The sequence below is a fragment of the Aethalodelphis obliquidens genome, unplaced genomic scaffold (assembly GCF_003676395.1).
Source record: "Aethalodelphis obliquidens isolate GAN/ISIS:26980383/991018 unplaced genomic scaffold, ASM367639v1 scaffold2, whole genome shotgun sequence".
In the NCBI taxonomy this organism is placed as follows: domain Eukaryota; kingdom Metazoa; phylum Chordata; class Mammalia; order Artiodactyla; family Delphinidae; genus Aethalodelphis; species Aethalodelphis obliquidens.
Window position 1 is genome coordinate 61307341 of NW_020837946.1, and position 15659 is coordinate 61322999.

Below are 15659 nucleotides of genomic sequence, written 5' to 3' on the forward strand. Positions count from 1 at the left end.
CGCAGGCTCAGCGGCCATGGCTCACGGGCCCAGCCGCTCCGTGGCATGTGGGATCTTCCCGGACCTGGGCACGAACCCGTGTCCCCTGCACTGGCAGGCGGACTCTCAACCACTGCGCCACCAGGGAAGCCCAAGACTCATTTTTTTTTTTATTTTTTTTATTTTATTTATTTTTTTTTTTTGTGGTACGCGGGCCTCTCACTGTTGTGGCCTCTCCCATTGCGGAGCACAGGCTCCGGACGCACAGGCTCAGCGGCCATGACTCACGGGCCCAGCCGCTCCGCTGGCATGTGGGATCTTCCCAGACCGGGGCACGAACCCGCGTCCCCTGCATTGGCAGGCGGACTCTCAACCACTGAGCCACCAGGGAAGCCCAAGACTCATTTTTTAAAAAGTAAAGTGTAACTACTGAATAATTAGCTCTATTTCTTTTCCTTGTAACATTAAAATTTCTGAGATCTTTAAATGCCTCATTTCATTACGTCTGTAAGATGCTTATTAGAACTCTCCCCTTGAAAGCTCTAGTAACAATTATTTTTCCTATTTCCTCAAGTTTATTTTTCTCAAAATCTGGGTACCCCCATGTGTACTATCTGCCAAATATTTTAAAGTAAGAAGATTTTTTTTGGGGTGGGAGCTTTATTTATTTATTTTAAACATCTTTACTAGAGTATAATTGCTTTACAATGGTGTGTTAGCTTCTTCTGTTTAACAAAGTGAATCAGCTATACATATACATATATCCCCATATCTCCTCCCTCTTGCGTCTCCCTCCCACCCTCCCTATCCCACCACTCTAGGTGGTCACAAAGCACCAAGCTGATCTCCCTGTGCTATGCAGCTGCTTCCCACTAGCTATCTATTTTACCTTTGGTAGTGTATATATGTCCATGCCACTCTCTCACTTCGTCCCAGCTTACCTTTCCCCCTCCCCATGTCCTGAGGTCCATTCTCTACGTCTGTGTCTTTATTCCTGTCTGGCCCCTAGGTTCTTCAGTACCAATTTCTTTTTTTTTTTTTAGATTCTATATATACGTGTTAGCACATGGTATTTGTTTTTCTCTTTCTGACTTACTTCACCTGTTTGACAGACTCTAGATCCATCCACCTCACTACAAATAACTCAATTTCGTTTCTTTTTATGGCTGAGTAACATTCCATTGTATATATGTGCCACATCTTCTTTATCCATTCATCTGTTGATGGACACTTAGGTTGCTTCCATGTCCTGGCTATTGTAAATAGAGCTGCGGTGAACATTTTGGTACATGACTCTTTTTGAATTATGGTTTTCTCAGGGTATATGCCCAGTAGTGGGACTGCTGGGTCGGATGGTTGTTCTATTTTTAGTTTTCTGAGGAACCTCCATACTGCTCTCCATAGTGGCTGTATCAATTTACATTCCCACCAACAGTGCAAGAGGGTTCCCTTTTCTCCACACCTTCTCCAGCATTTACTGTTTGTAGATTTTTTGATAATGGCCATTCTGACTTGTGTGAGGTGATACCTCATTGTAGTTTTGATTAGCATTTCTCTAATTATTAGTGATGTTGAGCATCCTTTCATGAGTTTGTTGGCAATCTGTATATCTTCTTTGGAGAAAAGTCTATTTAGGTCTTCTGCCCATTTTTGGATTGGGTTGTTTGCTTTTTTGATATTTAGCTGCATGAGCTGCGTGTATATTTTGGAGATTAATCCTTTCTCAGTTGCTTCATTTGCAAATATTTCCTCCTATTCTGAGGGTTGTCTTTTCGTCTTGTTTATGGTTTCCTTTGCTGTGCAAAAGCTTTTAAGCTTCATGAGTTCCCATTTGTTTATTTTTGGTTTTATTTCCATTTCTCTAGGAGGTGCGTCAAAAAGGATCTTGCTGTGATTTATGTCACAGAGTGTTCTGCCTATGTTTTCCTCTAAGAGTTTTATAGTGTCTGGCCTTACATTTAGGTCTTTAATCCACTTGGAGTTTATTTTTGTGTATGGTGTTAGGGAGTGTTCTAATTTCATTCTTTTACATGTAGTTGTTCAGTTTTCCCAGCAACACTTATTGAAGAGGCTGTCTTTTCTCCATTGTGTATTCTTGCCTCCTTTATCAAAGATAAGATGACCATATGTGCGTGGGTTTATCTCTGGGCTTTCTATCCTGTTCCAGTTATGAATATTTCTGTCTTTGTGCCAGTACCATACTGTCTTGATTACTGTAGCTTTGCAGTATAGTCTGAAGTCTGGGCGCCTGATTCCTCCAGCTCCGTTTTTCTTTCTTGAGATTGCTTTGGCTATTCGGAGTCTTTCATGTCTCCATACAAATTTTAAGATTTTTGTTCTGGTTCTGTAAAACATGCCACTGGTAATTTGCTAGGTATTGCACTGAATCTGTAGATTGCTTTGGGTAGTATAGTCATTTTCACAATATTGATTCTTCCAATCCAAGAACATGGTATATCTCTCCATCTGTTTGTATCATCCTTAATTTCTGTCTTCAGTGTCTTACAGTTTTCTACATAGAGGTCTTTTGTCCCCTTATGTAGGTTTATTCTTAGGTATTTTATTCTTTTTGTTGTAGTGGTAAATGGGAGTGTTTCTTTAATTTCTCTTCCAGATTTTTCATCATTAGTGTATAGGAATGCAAGAAATTTCTATGCATTAATTTTGTATCCTGCTACTTTACCAAATGCATTGATTAGCTCTAGTAGTTTTCTTGTAGCATCTTTAGGATTCTCTATGTATGATATCATGTCATCTGCAAACAGTGACAGTTTTACTCCTTTTCTGATTTGGATTCCTTTTATTTCTTTTTCTTCTCTGATTGCTGTGGCTAAAACTTCCAAAACTGTTGAATAAAAGTGGTGAGAGTGGCAACCTTGTCTTGTTCCTGATCTTAGGTGAAATGGTTTCAGTTTTTCACCATTGAGAAGGATGTTGGCTGTGGGTTTGTCATATATGGCCTTTATCATTTTGAGGTAAGTTCTCTCTCTGCCCACTTTCTGGAGGGTTTTTATCATAAATGGGTGTTGAATTTTGTAGAAAGCTTTTTCTGCATCTATTGAGATGATCATATGGTTTTTCTCCTTCAGTCTGTTAATATGGTTTATCATATTGATTGATTTGCATATATTGAAGAATCCTTGCATCCCTGGGATAAACCCCACTTGATCATGGTGTATGATCCTTTTAATGTGCTGTTGGATTCTGTTTGCTAGTATTTTGTTGAGGATTTTTGCATCTATGTTCATCAGTGATATTGGCCTGTAGTTTTCTTTCTTTGTGACATCTTTGTCTGGTTTTGGTATCAGGGTGATGGTGGCCTTGTAGAATGAGTTTGGGAGTGTTCCTCCCTCTGCTATATTTTGGAAGAGTTTGAGAAGGATAGGTGTTAGCTCTTCTCTAAATGTTTGATAGAATTCGCCTGTGAAGCCATCTGGTCCTGGGCTTTTGTTTGTTGGAAGATTTTTAATCACAGTTTCAATTTCAGTGCTTGTGATTGGTCTGTTTGTATTTTCTATTTATTCCTGGTTCAGTCTTGGAAGGTTGTGCTTTTCTAAGAATTTGTCCATTTCTTTCAGGTTGTCCATTTTATTGGCATAGAGTGGCTTGTAGTAATCTCTCATGATCCTTTGTATTTCTGCAGTGTCAGTTGTTACTTCTCCTTTTTCATTTCTAATTCTATTGATTTGAGTCTTCTCCCTTTTTTTCTTGATGAGTCTGGCTAATGGTTTATCAATTTTGTTTATCTTCTCAAAGAACCAGCTTTTAGTTTTATTGATCTTTGCTATCGTTTCCTTCATTTCTTTTTCATTTATTTCTGATCTGATCTTTATAATTTCTTTCCTTCTGCTAACTTTGGGGGTTTTTTTTGTTTGTTTTTCTTTCTCTAATTGCTTTAGGTGTAAGGTTAGGTTTTTTATTTGAGATGTTTCTTGTTTCTTGAGGTAGGATTGTATTGCTATAAACTTCCTCTTAGAACTGTTTTTGCTGCATCCCATATGTTTTGGGTCGTTGTGTTTTCATTGTCATTTGCTTCTAGGAATTTTTTTATTTCCTTTTTGATTTCTTCAGTGATCTCTTGGTTATTTAGTAGTGTATTGTTTAGCCTCCATGTGTTTGTATTTTTTACAGATCTTTTCCTGTAGTTGATATCTAGTCTCATAGCATTGTGGTAGTAAAAGATACTTGATATGATTTCTATTTTCTTAAATTTGCCAAGGCTTGATTTGTGACCCAAGATATGATCTATCCTGGAGAATGTTCCATGAGCACTTGAGAAGAAAGTGTAATCTGCTACTTCTGGATGGAATGTCCTATAAATATCAATTAAGTCCATCTTGTTTAATGTATCATTTAAAGCTTATGTTTCCTTATTTATTTTCATTTTGGGTGATCTGTCTATTGGTGAAAGTGGGGTGTTAACGTCCCCTACTACTATTGTGTTACTGTCGATTTCCTGTTTTATGACTGTTAGCATTTGCCTTATGTATTGTGGTGCTCCTATGTTGGGTGCATAAATATTTACAATTGTTACATCTTTTCCTTGGATTGTCCCCTTGATCATTATGTAGTGTCCTTCTTTGTCTCTTTTAATAGTCTTTATTTTAAAATCTGTTTTGTCTGATATGAGAATTACTACTCCAGCTTTCTTTCGATATCCATTTACATGGAATATATTTTTCCATCTCCTCACTTTCAGTCTGTATGTGTCCCTAGTTCTGAAGTGGGTCTCTTGTAGACAGCATATATATGAGTTTTGTTTTTGTATCTATTCAGCCAGTATATGTCTTTTGGTTGGAGCATTTAATCCATTTACATTTAAGGTAGTTATCGAATGTATGTTCCTATTACCATTTTCTAAATTGTTTTGGATTTGTTATTGTAGGTCTTTTCTTTCTCTTGTGTTTCCTGCCTAGAGAAGTTCCTTTAGCATTTGTTGTAGAGCTGGTCTGGTGGTAGTGAATTCTCTTAGCTTTTGCTTGTCTGTAAAGGTTTTAATTTCTCTGTTGAATCTTAATGAGATCCTTGCTGGGTAAAGTAATCTTGGTTGTAGTTTTCTCCCTTTCATCACGTTAAATATGTCCTGCCACTCCCTTCTGGCTTGCAGAGTTTCTGCTGACAGATCAGCTGTTAACCTTATGGGGATTCCCTTGTATGTTAATTGCTGCTTTTCCCTTGCTGCTTTTAATATTGTTTCTTTGTATTTAATTTTTGATAGTTTGATTAATATCTGTCTTGGTGTGTTTCTCCTTGGATTTATCCTGTGTGGGACTCTGTGCTTTCTGGACTTGATTGACTATTTTCTTACCCATATTAGGGAAGTTTTCAACTATAATCTCTTCAAATATCTTCTCAGTCCCTTTTTTTTTCTGTTCTTCTTCTGGGACCCCTATATTTCGAATGTTGGTGTGTATTTTGTTGTCCCAGAGGTCTCTGAGATTGTCCTCAATTCTTTTCATTCTTTTCTTTATTCTGCTCTGCAGTAGTTATTTCCACTATTTTATCTTCCAGGTCACTTATCTGTTCTTCTGCCTCAGTTATTCTGCTATTGATTCCTTCTAGACAATTTTTAATTTCATTTATTGTGTTTTTCATCACTGTTTGTTTGCTCTTTAGGTCTTCTAGGTCCTTGTTAAACGTTTCTTGTATTTTCTCTATTCTATTTCCAAGATTTTGATCATCTTTATTGTCATTACTCTGAATTCTTTTTCAGGTAGATTGCCTATTTCCTCTTCATTTGTTTGGTCTGGTGGGTTTTTACCTTGCTCCTTCAACTGCTGTGTATTTCTCTGTCTTCTCATTTTGCTTAACTTACTGTGTTTGTGGTCCACTTTTCGCAGGTTGCAGGTTCGTAGTTTCCGTTGTTTTTGGTGTTTGCTCCCAGTGGGTAAAGTTGGTTTAGTGGGTTGTGTAGGCTTCCTGATGGAGGGGACTGGTGCCTGTGTTCTGGTGGATGATGGTGGATCTTGTATTTCTGGTGGGCAGGATTGTGTCTGGTGGTGTGTTTTGGGGTGTCTGTGAACTTATTATGATTTTATGCAGCCTCTCTGCTAATGGGTGGGGTTGTGTTCCTGTCTTGCTAGTTGTTTGGCATAGGGTGTCTAGCACTGTAGCTTGCTGGTCGTTGAGTGGAGGTGGGTCTTAGCATTGAGATGGAAATCCCTGGAAGAGCTTTCGCTGTTTGATATTATATGGAGCTGAGAGGTCTCTGGTGGACCAATGTCCTGAACTGGGCTCTCCCACCTCAGAGGCTCAGGCCTGACATCGGGCTAGAGCACCAAGACCATGTCAGCCACTCGGCTCAGAAGAAAAGGGAGAAAAAATAAAAGAAAGAAAGAAAGAAAAAATAAATAAATAAAGTTATTAAAATAGAAAAAAATTATTAAAAACAAAAACATTATAAAGTAATTTAAAAAAAGAGAGAAAGATCAACCAAACCAAAAAACAAATCCACCAATGATAACAAGTGCTAAAAACTATACAAAGAAAAAAAAAAAGGACATTCAGAACCCTAGGACAAATGGCAAAAGAAAAGCTATACAGACAAAATCACACAAAGAAGCATACACATACACACTCACAAAAAGAGAAAAAAGAAAAAAATATATATATATATATTTAAAAAAAAGGAAGAGAGCAACCAAATCAATAAACAAATCTACCAATGATAATAAGCTCTAAATACTAAACAAAGATAAACATAAAACCAAAACAAACTAGATGCAGAAAGCAAGCCCCAAGTCTACAGTTGCTCCCAAAGTCCACCTCCTCAATTTTGTGATGATTCTTTGTCTATTCAGGTGTTCCACAGATGCAGGGTACATCAAGTTGACTGTGGAGATTTAATCCACTGCTCCTGAGGCTGCTGGGAGAGATTTCCCTTTCTCTGCTTTGTTTGCACAGCTCCTGGGGTTCAGCTTTGGATTTGGCCCTGCCTCTGCATGTAGGTCACCTGAGGGTGCCTTTTGGGAAGTCTGAGGTCTTCTGCCAGCGTTCAGTATGTGTTCTGTAGGAGTTGTTCCACGTGTAGATATAGTTTTGATGTATTTGTGGGGAGGAATTGATCTCCATGTCTTACTCCTCTGCCATCTTGAAGGCGCCCCGCAAGAAGGATGTTAAGAACATCTTTTCTAGAGAAAGGGTCTTGTTAGGTTTTCATATCACACAGCAATCTCTCACATATTGTTGTGCACAGAGTAGTTACTCAAAACACTTGTTGTATTGAATCACACTGAGTAATATAATATATGGTAAAACATCATTACAATAGGACTAGGCCAAACTTCATTGAAAAATCAGAGCTTATGGTGTAAGAAAAGTGATTAATAGTCTATCACATATAATTGAAAGTAACTTTCCTGTCAGATATGTTGTATAACTAAGTCTCTCCACTCACTCAAGGGTGGGCATTTACTGGATGTCCTCTCTGTGCAAGGCACCGTGCTAGGCTCTGTGCACAGAAAGGTGGACGAGACAAAATGCTTCCCTTGCAGCCACTCACAGCCTCATGGAGACAGCCAACCAGAGAATGGACAGTTACAAAATGATGTGACATGGACTCTGACAGGTCCAGATTTTCTTTCCATCTCTTTCCTTTCTTTTTACTGCCAAGTTGATGGGGGTGTCTTGGTAAGGTAGAATAAAGAGGCAAAGGCTTTATCAGGATAATAATTAGCAAGAGAGGGGTTCATTTGTCTTAAAGGAAGAACCTGAAAGATTCAGGCTCCCCTGAGCATGAAAAATTATCCTGGCCTCAGAGACCTTGAGTGTACTCCTCAAGGATGGGGGCACTCAGCAATGGAGCCCTGACCCTGGGGAGAGGCAGGATGGGGTAGAAAAGACCAGCAAAGGGGAAGGGGATGCAGTGTAGACGTGAGGAGGAAAGGGACTCCTGGATTTCCACAGGGGCGGATTCTGCATGGAATGACATGGTGGGAAAAATAAAGAAATACCATCAGTGTCCACACGTGAGACTGATACCCTCTTAGATGTTGGGGGCATGAATGATGGTTATTGCTGTAGTGGAGGTGTGCTCAGTGTCCCACAGGGACCCATGGGATGAGGAGAGGAGAGGTTGCCTAGGTCAGGCTACACAGCAGATGTGGGGAGGGTGACAGAGGTAGGAGAAAATGGTTTGAAATCTGAAAATTGTTCAGTAAGGCTCCAGAACAGACCACATGTCCATAGAAGCTGACCCCATTGCACGACTTTCTTATTAAATGACAATCAGTCAATTACCATGATTGTTCTTACCCTCAACAGACTTGGGGGCAGGAAGTACAACTCAGTGCTGAGCAGAAGATGCTCCCTTTGAGGATGAAGAAAAAAAGAGAGGGTGGGCTGAGCTGTCTTCCTCGGGGATAGAGCCCACAGGTGACAGAGATTTGTAATAGTCATCTTCCCCATCAAGCACTTTGATTTGGCTGCAACAAAGGAAAGAGTTTCAGCAGAAAAAGAAAACAAGTGCAGCAGTCATCAATGGGGCAGCTTAAGTTGTGTGAGTACTTGGAACAGGGTTGGGCCCCAACACTGAGTCGGGGGGGCAGCTTACGGTAGCTCAGGGTCCCCCAGCCCGGAGAACTGGTGTCTGATCCACAAAGCCTTTCACATCTAGGTCACACACTAATAATGGGCCCAATTTAGTGGTATCTGGAAATTGTAATCATATTGCAACTTAAATTATGTGAATTAACTTGTCTGGTTCCCTCTAGATGAGAAAGTTCCCTTCCTGATCTTTATTTCTCAGACTAGTACCAATTACCTACCTCACTCCTATTCTTTTTTTTTCTTTTACATCTGTACCTTTTTTTTTTTAACATCTTTATTGGAGTATAATTGCTTTACAATGGTGTGTTAGTTTCTGCTTTATAACAAAGTGAATCAGTTATACATATACATACGTCCCCATATCTCTTCCCTCTTGCGTCTCCCTCCCTCCCACCCTCTCTATCCTACCCCTCTAGGTGGTCACAAAGCACCAAGCTGATCTCCCTGTGCTATGTGGCTGCTTCCCACTAGCTATCTATTTTACGTTTGGTAGTGTATATATGTCCATGCCACTCTCTCACTTTGTCCCAGCTTACCCTTCGCCCTCCCTGTATCCTCAAGTCCATTCTCTAGTAGGTCTGCATCTTTACTCCCATCTTGCCCCTAGGCTCTTCATGAACATTTTTTTTTTTTTTAGATTCCATATATATGTGTTAGCATACGGTATTTGTTTTTCTCTTTCTGATTTACTTCACTCTGTATGACAGACTCTAGGTCCATCCACCTCACTACAAATAACTCAATTTCATTTCTTTTTATGGCTGAGTAATATTCCATTGTGTATATGTGCCACATCTTCTTTATCCATTCATCTGTTGATGGACACTTAGGTTGCTTCCATGTCCTGGCTATTGTAAATAGAGCTGCAGTGAACATTGGGGTACATGACTCTTTTTGAATTATGGTTTTCTCAGGGTATATGCCCAGTAGTGGGATTGCTGGGTTGTATGGTAGTTCTATTTTTAGCTTTTTAAGGAACCTCCATACTGTTCTCTATAGTGTCTGCATCAATTTACATTCCCACCAACAGTGCAAGAGGGTTGCCTTTTCTCCACACCCTCTCCAGCACTTATTGTTTGTAGATTTTTTGATGATGGCCATTCTGACCGGTCTCACTCCTATTCTTAATCGAGATGCTAACAAGCAAATCAGCCACAAACTCTGCAGTGTCCCTGGCTAACCATTGGGGGAAATTATCCTTTGTGTACCTTTAAGGCCCACAGGTAGGGGAACGTGGGGAAGCGGCCTATTTGCACTGCATGGAGTGCTCTGATTTGTGGGAGAGTTTTATACAGCCTGATACACGTCTCAAATTATGAGGACAGTACAATTTCCTGGGATAATTATGAAAAATAACACTTGCCTTTTGGTGGCAATTTCAGTCTTTTCAGACAGAATAGATTCAAGTTTTGTATACTTGCTACTGTGAAAAGTAGTTTCCAGTGTCAATAATAGTGGTGATATCCCCACTGCATATTTTTAGAAGCCTCTCTGGAAAGTTTTGCATTTTCTATAATATCACAAAGGACCCCTTCTGTTTACAGTTGCTTAGAACTAAGAAGACAGATATTTACCCAAGTTTTCTTGGCTTCCTCTTGCTCCCTTGATATTCTAGAGCTCCCTGTGGAGAGGGCCAAGAACACACAGTCAAAGGAAAGCAGCAAGTCGTTAATTTTTAATTCAAAGTGATTTTGTGTTGAATGCAAGCAGATGCTGATAATATCAGAAGTCACAGCATAATTTTTTTGATCAAAGGGCTCAAGTGAGCCTGATGAAGCATGCATCTTGCTCGTCTTTGATAAACCACATCAATTATTCACCGTGAAGGCAGACATCCTGACATGAAAGCAACAGATAAAGGGCCTAAGCACATGTTCAAGAGGAGAGTATAAGAGAGTGGGGGCGGGGCTGGAGGGGCTGGAACAGGTATTAATAACAGAATTATTAACTGGAAACAAAGCCAGTGAAACAGCTTTATGGCCACTTTGAACTCACATTTAACTGGTTATAGTACATGGTGTCCTCAGGACTACTCAACATTTTGGGCTGCTGACATCTTCGGTGAGGTGTTCGCTGCTTCTGTGCAAGACCGTTTTCTGAATCTGCAACAGGATAGCAAAACTTTACTGTAAAGCATCTGAGGTTTTGGAAAAACTGAGTGTAAAATCGCTCATCACATAAATGCACATAGCAGAAACTCTGTCCTGTTTTAACGGGCACGTTAGAGCTTTGCTAATATTAGGAGAAATATCATGCTAAACACACACACACACAAACACACACAGATTGCTAAGTGTAAACAAGGGCAGCTGTCGAGGACTTTGCCTACATCTTTCTTATCTGAGTCAGCAGTCAAGAGTGAAGGAAAGAAAATTGGTTTGTCCATGCTGGTGAAGTAGAGGTTGGTGGTCAGCCTTTGTAGAGTAGAGAATGCCCTCTTGGTGAGATAACTCAGTTAAGGCAATGAAGGCAATCTGGGGCAGTTTGCACCACATCCTACAGTGAGAGTTCAAAGACATCTGGAGCACACACACTCTTGGGTAGATGAGAAGCAAACCTTTTGGTGGGATACATTTTGGGGGGATACATTTTGGAAGGCAAATGGCTTGAGCTAGTATTTTCTGAAATGCTTTGAACAATACCACTGATCCATGCAGTCTCTGGAGGTAGTGTAAAGGAGAAGGGGAAAGGATGATTGCACGATTTCAGGGAGCAGCCTCTCCGTGTTAGTCCTGATTTTGGAACCCTGGACCAAGAGTGTACTAGAAATTAAGAAACCACAGGTCCAACAAAGTCATGATTTATTTCCCTTCCAAGCAGATGATTTTCATGAAATCTGCTGTCCTTTTGGCACTATATCTGAATCAGGATTCAGCAGTTCTAACTTCTTGCCAACACACACAAGCGTGCGCGCGTGCGCGTGCCTGCATGCACGCAAACACAGCCACCATAAAATATTGCTCATGAATGTCATGGTTTGGAGAAGACATATCACTTTCTTGGACCAAGGGTATACCATAAACTAATTATTTATAAAAAAGAGTTGGAGCTTTGTATTTGGAATCATAGCTTGATTTCATTAGAGATTCCTACTATACAAGGAAATTCTAGGGGAATTTTCTAAGTGAAGAATGACTCAGCAAGGACCACAATGAAGAGTGAATTATCAATTTCCTAAGTATGAAGTTTTGCGTCTTTTTTTTTTTTTTAATTGGAACATATCTATGTTTGAACAAGACTATTAGAACCATACAGGACTTTAGGAACCATCCATTCTAAATACCCATTTTTTCACAAAAGGAAAAAATGAATGACACACCCCAGTTCAAGTGGCAGAGCGGGGACCCAACCTTAGATCTCTTACCTCCTGTTCTGGCAGTTAAAAAAAAAAACTACAGCATATTGTCTTTCTTAATAAAAAAATTGTTTTAAAAAGTCAAATTTAGGGCTTCCCTGGTGGCACAGTGGTTGAGAGTCCGCCTGCCCATGCAGGGGACACGGGTTCGTGCCCCGGTCCGGGAAGATCCCACATGCCGCGGAGCGGCTGGGCCCGTGAGCCACGGCCGCTGAGCCTGCACGTCCGGAGCCTGTGCTCCGCAACGGGAGAGGCCACAACAGTGAGAGGCCCGCGTACGGCAAAAAAAAAAAAAAAAAAAAAGTCAAATTTAAGTAAAAGTAAGCTCCATGAAAAAATATTAATTAGCATAGCCATATGATGGTGCTTGCAGAAGGTTCCAATAACCTTAACAGACATCCCTGTCCACATCTTCAGGAACTGTGCAGAGAACAGGATTCAAGCCTCTTGTACTGGCGTCATCCTCAGAGTACAAGGAATCCAGAATTGATAAGGGTACTTTCTGATAGTTCCAACATACCTACCTCCATACGCTTTATGAAGTTCATATTCTGTAATATGGTAGAACATAAGGTTGTGAGGTTCTTTTGTTATCTCCTCTGATTCATAGACTAATGAACAGAAACATCTAGAGTTAAGGTTGCCGGTGTGAGCATGCACTGGAGATCTGACATCTACTCCCTCTTAGACTTTCTACTATTACAGGAATTCCAAACTTGACAACTCAAAAGACTGATCTTAAATAGTTTTGGGGTTCAGCCCCATTCAGTCGGACTTTATGTACAGTTTACAATTGATCAGAAGCTTTTATTTTATATTCTTAACTGGGAATGCTTACTATAAGACGTGGTTCTCAACTTTTGCTCTTGATGAACTTGCTGTTTCATAGGTGGGTGTTCTTTTCCTGATTCTTAGAAAGAATTCAGTTATTGGATTGAATTTTACCTATTTTAACATTTCCCATAAATTAAGACAAACTGTTGGTATCTGGTGGTATCTATACCATACTAGAATCTAATGTAAGCTGGTGTCTGATTTAGCATCAAATTTTTTTTTTTTTTTTTTTTTTTGCGTTACGCGGGCCTCTCACTGTTGTGGCCTCTCCCGTTGCGGAGCACAGGCTCCAGACGCGCAGGCTCAGCGGCCATGGCTCACGGGCCCAGCCGCTCCGGGGCATGTGGGATCTTCTCGGACTGGGGCATGAACCCGCGTCCCCTGCATCGGCAGGCGGACTCTCAACCACTGCTCCACCAGGGAAGCCCTAGCATCAAATTTTAATTTTCATTATTTTAACTTTAATATCTCCATATTTCATGATGTTTTGCAAGAAGTGCCACAACTTCCAGGTGCTTTGCCATTGGAACAAATCTGAGTATCACTGATATATGATCGATCACAAGCAGCCAAATAAATAATTGGGAAATGAATCATTATTCAATTACTGCTGTTGGAACAACTGGATAGCAATATGCAAAAAATGTAACTTAAATATACACCTTATAAAACTTATTCTATATGTAAAGAACTTTGCTCAGTATTGTAGGGAAAACAACAAGGAAAAAGACAAGGTCCCTGCCTTCAGTCTAATAGAGGACCTTGAGTCTTAAGAGGTTAAGTGACTTGCCTAAGGCCATAGCTATTGCTGTTGGACTCAAATTAATTTTTTTTAATTCTAAATCTTTTACTTTTCTCAATATACTTCTTGATTCTCACCAGCCACAATAAATTCCAGATGAGCTATATAGTTAAACATTTTAAACATTCCCATAAAAACTTTAGAAGGAAATGAAATAGACTATATATCTTAAATGTGGAAGAAGATATTAGGGACAAGGATGGGTTCAGTTATATTAAAGTGAAGTATTCTATATGATGGACAGTAACAAAACCTAAGATGAAAGAAAGTGCAACAAAAGATAAAAACAAATTTAAAAATATAGACACAGAAGTCTATTATCCATAATGTGGAAAGGCTGAGGCAAGAGAAAGATGGAGAAATATTTATACATGTTGAAATGCAATTATGATATGAGATATTGAAAAACATTCAGCCACCTTGACAAAGAGCTTCAATTAAAGCAATTACTACTGTCTTTCTATTAATTAGGATAAATCAAAAAGTAAAAAGACAGTGTGAGAGAGGCCCCAGGTGCACAGATGAGTCCATAGGCTCCACTTCTCCTGAAGTTACCTGACAATAGATAACACAAGGAACATGTCCCAACAAAGTAAACCAAAAGAGAAAAAAATACCATTTGTATGAAGATGGATATAATACTTTAACAGAAAAAAGCTAGAACAATACTTTCTTTAACAGAAAAAAGCTAGAAACATGATAAATATTTGATAATTGGGGACAAGTTAACTCTGAGATATAAATATGATGTCATACCATAAAGGCACCAATGAGGATAAATATGGGTATGATACTGATAGATGAAAATTCAAAGTTCAGAAAAAGAAGCAAATACAAAATAGCATATGGCACACTGATTAAATCTAAATATGTGTGCACTTTGAGAAGTTTGTCATGATTTTTTTCCCTTAAAGATTTAAAAATAAAAAATGAGGCATGTTGGACAAAAATTATGATTTCTTTCAATATATAAAGAAACTATAGGTAAGAAAGGCTAAATCTGTACGTGGCAGAGTGGAAGCTTAACCTCTGTCTTCTGGCTCTTGAGCCAGTTTGCTCATAGGAGATACAAAACAATCGGGTTACCTGGCACTTTCCTAGTTCATTTGACTAGTTTATGTAGATAAGCTGGGCAGTTCAAGTTTGAAGATATACATTAGAATATGAGTTATTACTTTGAAGACAATGATGTTCATATTCTGTAAGTAGCCAACTTCCATCTCACATAAATATTTGTTAAGCCAGGCCAAATTCTCCAGTTTGTAATACTCTGGGTGCTACCTACCTGTTGTGCTTTATAAAAGTATATCATATCATGGATACCAGCTTGAGCTTAACATAGGTTCTCTTTCCTTTCAGGAACCCCTGTACATTTCTTTTCCCCCTGCACTTTTTGATTTCATAGTTGAGACCTTGAATACACCCTTCTCTTCTGAGTTGTCACAGAGCTCTATAATAAACTGGAGAGAAATCTGTCAGAAAATGGAAGCAATATGGAGAGAGTTTCAAGAGCACCAGGAAATGCATACTCCTTATTCCCTAATTCCAGATCACTGTGTGGCGGCACAACTGGCCAAGTCCTTGGTGAGAGACAAATGGCTGAACTTAGTTGATAGCTTTGTTCCGTAACTTTAAACAACTGGTTTGGAAATTTAATATTTCAATTTTCTTTATTGAACATGCAGGTATATCCAAACTAGAGTTGCCAGATCAAATACAGGGTACCCAGTTAAATTTGAATTTCAGATAAACAACCAATACCTTCTGAGTGTAAGTATATATTCAGAACATACTTATATTAAAAAGTGATTGGTTGTTTATCTGAAATTCAGATCTAGCCAGGTGTACTTTTTTCCCCCTAAATCTGGCAACCCTAATTCAAACACAATTTTAGTTACAAATGAGGCTTTTTGTTCTCTCTCAGGGTCTCAGAGATGAAGAAGGAAATGACTTCCTTTACTCTATTTGACTTGCTGAGTTACAGCTATTTTGGCCACAAAGGCTCTTGCCTAACATTGTCCCCTAACACTTAGTTTCACTTTCCATCACCCATTACAGATGTGCCAGTTCTGGTAAATTTCCTAGCTGGGCTTGCAGCAGGGGAAGGACAACCACAGGGACGGCAGGATGGCACAGGCAGCC

General features: G+C 39.4%; 1 protein-coding gene across 1 annotated transcript in view; it reads right to left on the reverse strand.

Moving 5' to 3' along the window:
- Nucleotides 1–7598: 7598 nt before the first annotated feature.
- Nucleotides 7599–15659, reverse strand: part of MYO3B (myosin IIIB) — a 407025-nt gene continuing 398964 nt past the window's right edge. The window contains exons 33-35 of the mRNA XM_027128624.1: nt 10522–10628; nt 10101–10147; nt 7599–8402 (exon numbers count right to left, since the gene is read on the reverse strand). Coding sequence (XP_026984425.1) covers nt 8264–8402; nt 10101–10147; nt 10522–10628 — 293 coding nt within the window. The 3' untranslated portion in view covers nt 7599–8263. The remainder of the gene's footprint in view (nt 8403–10100; nt 10148–10521; nt 10629–15659) is intronic.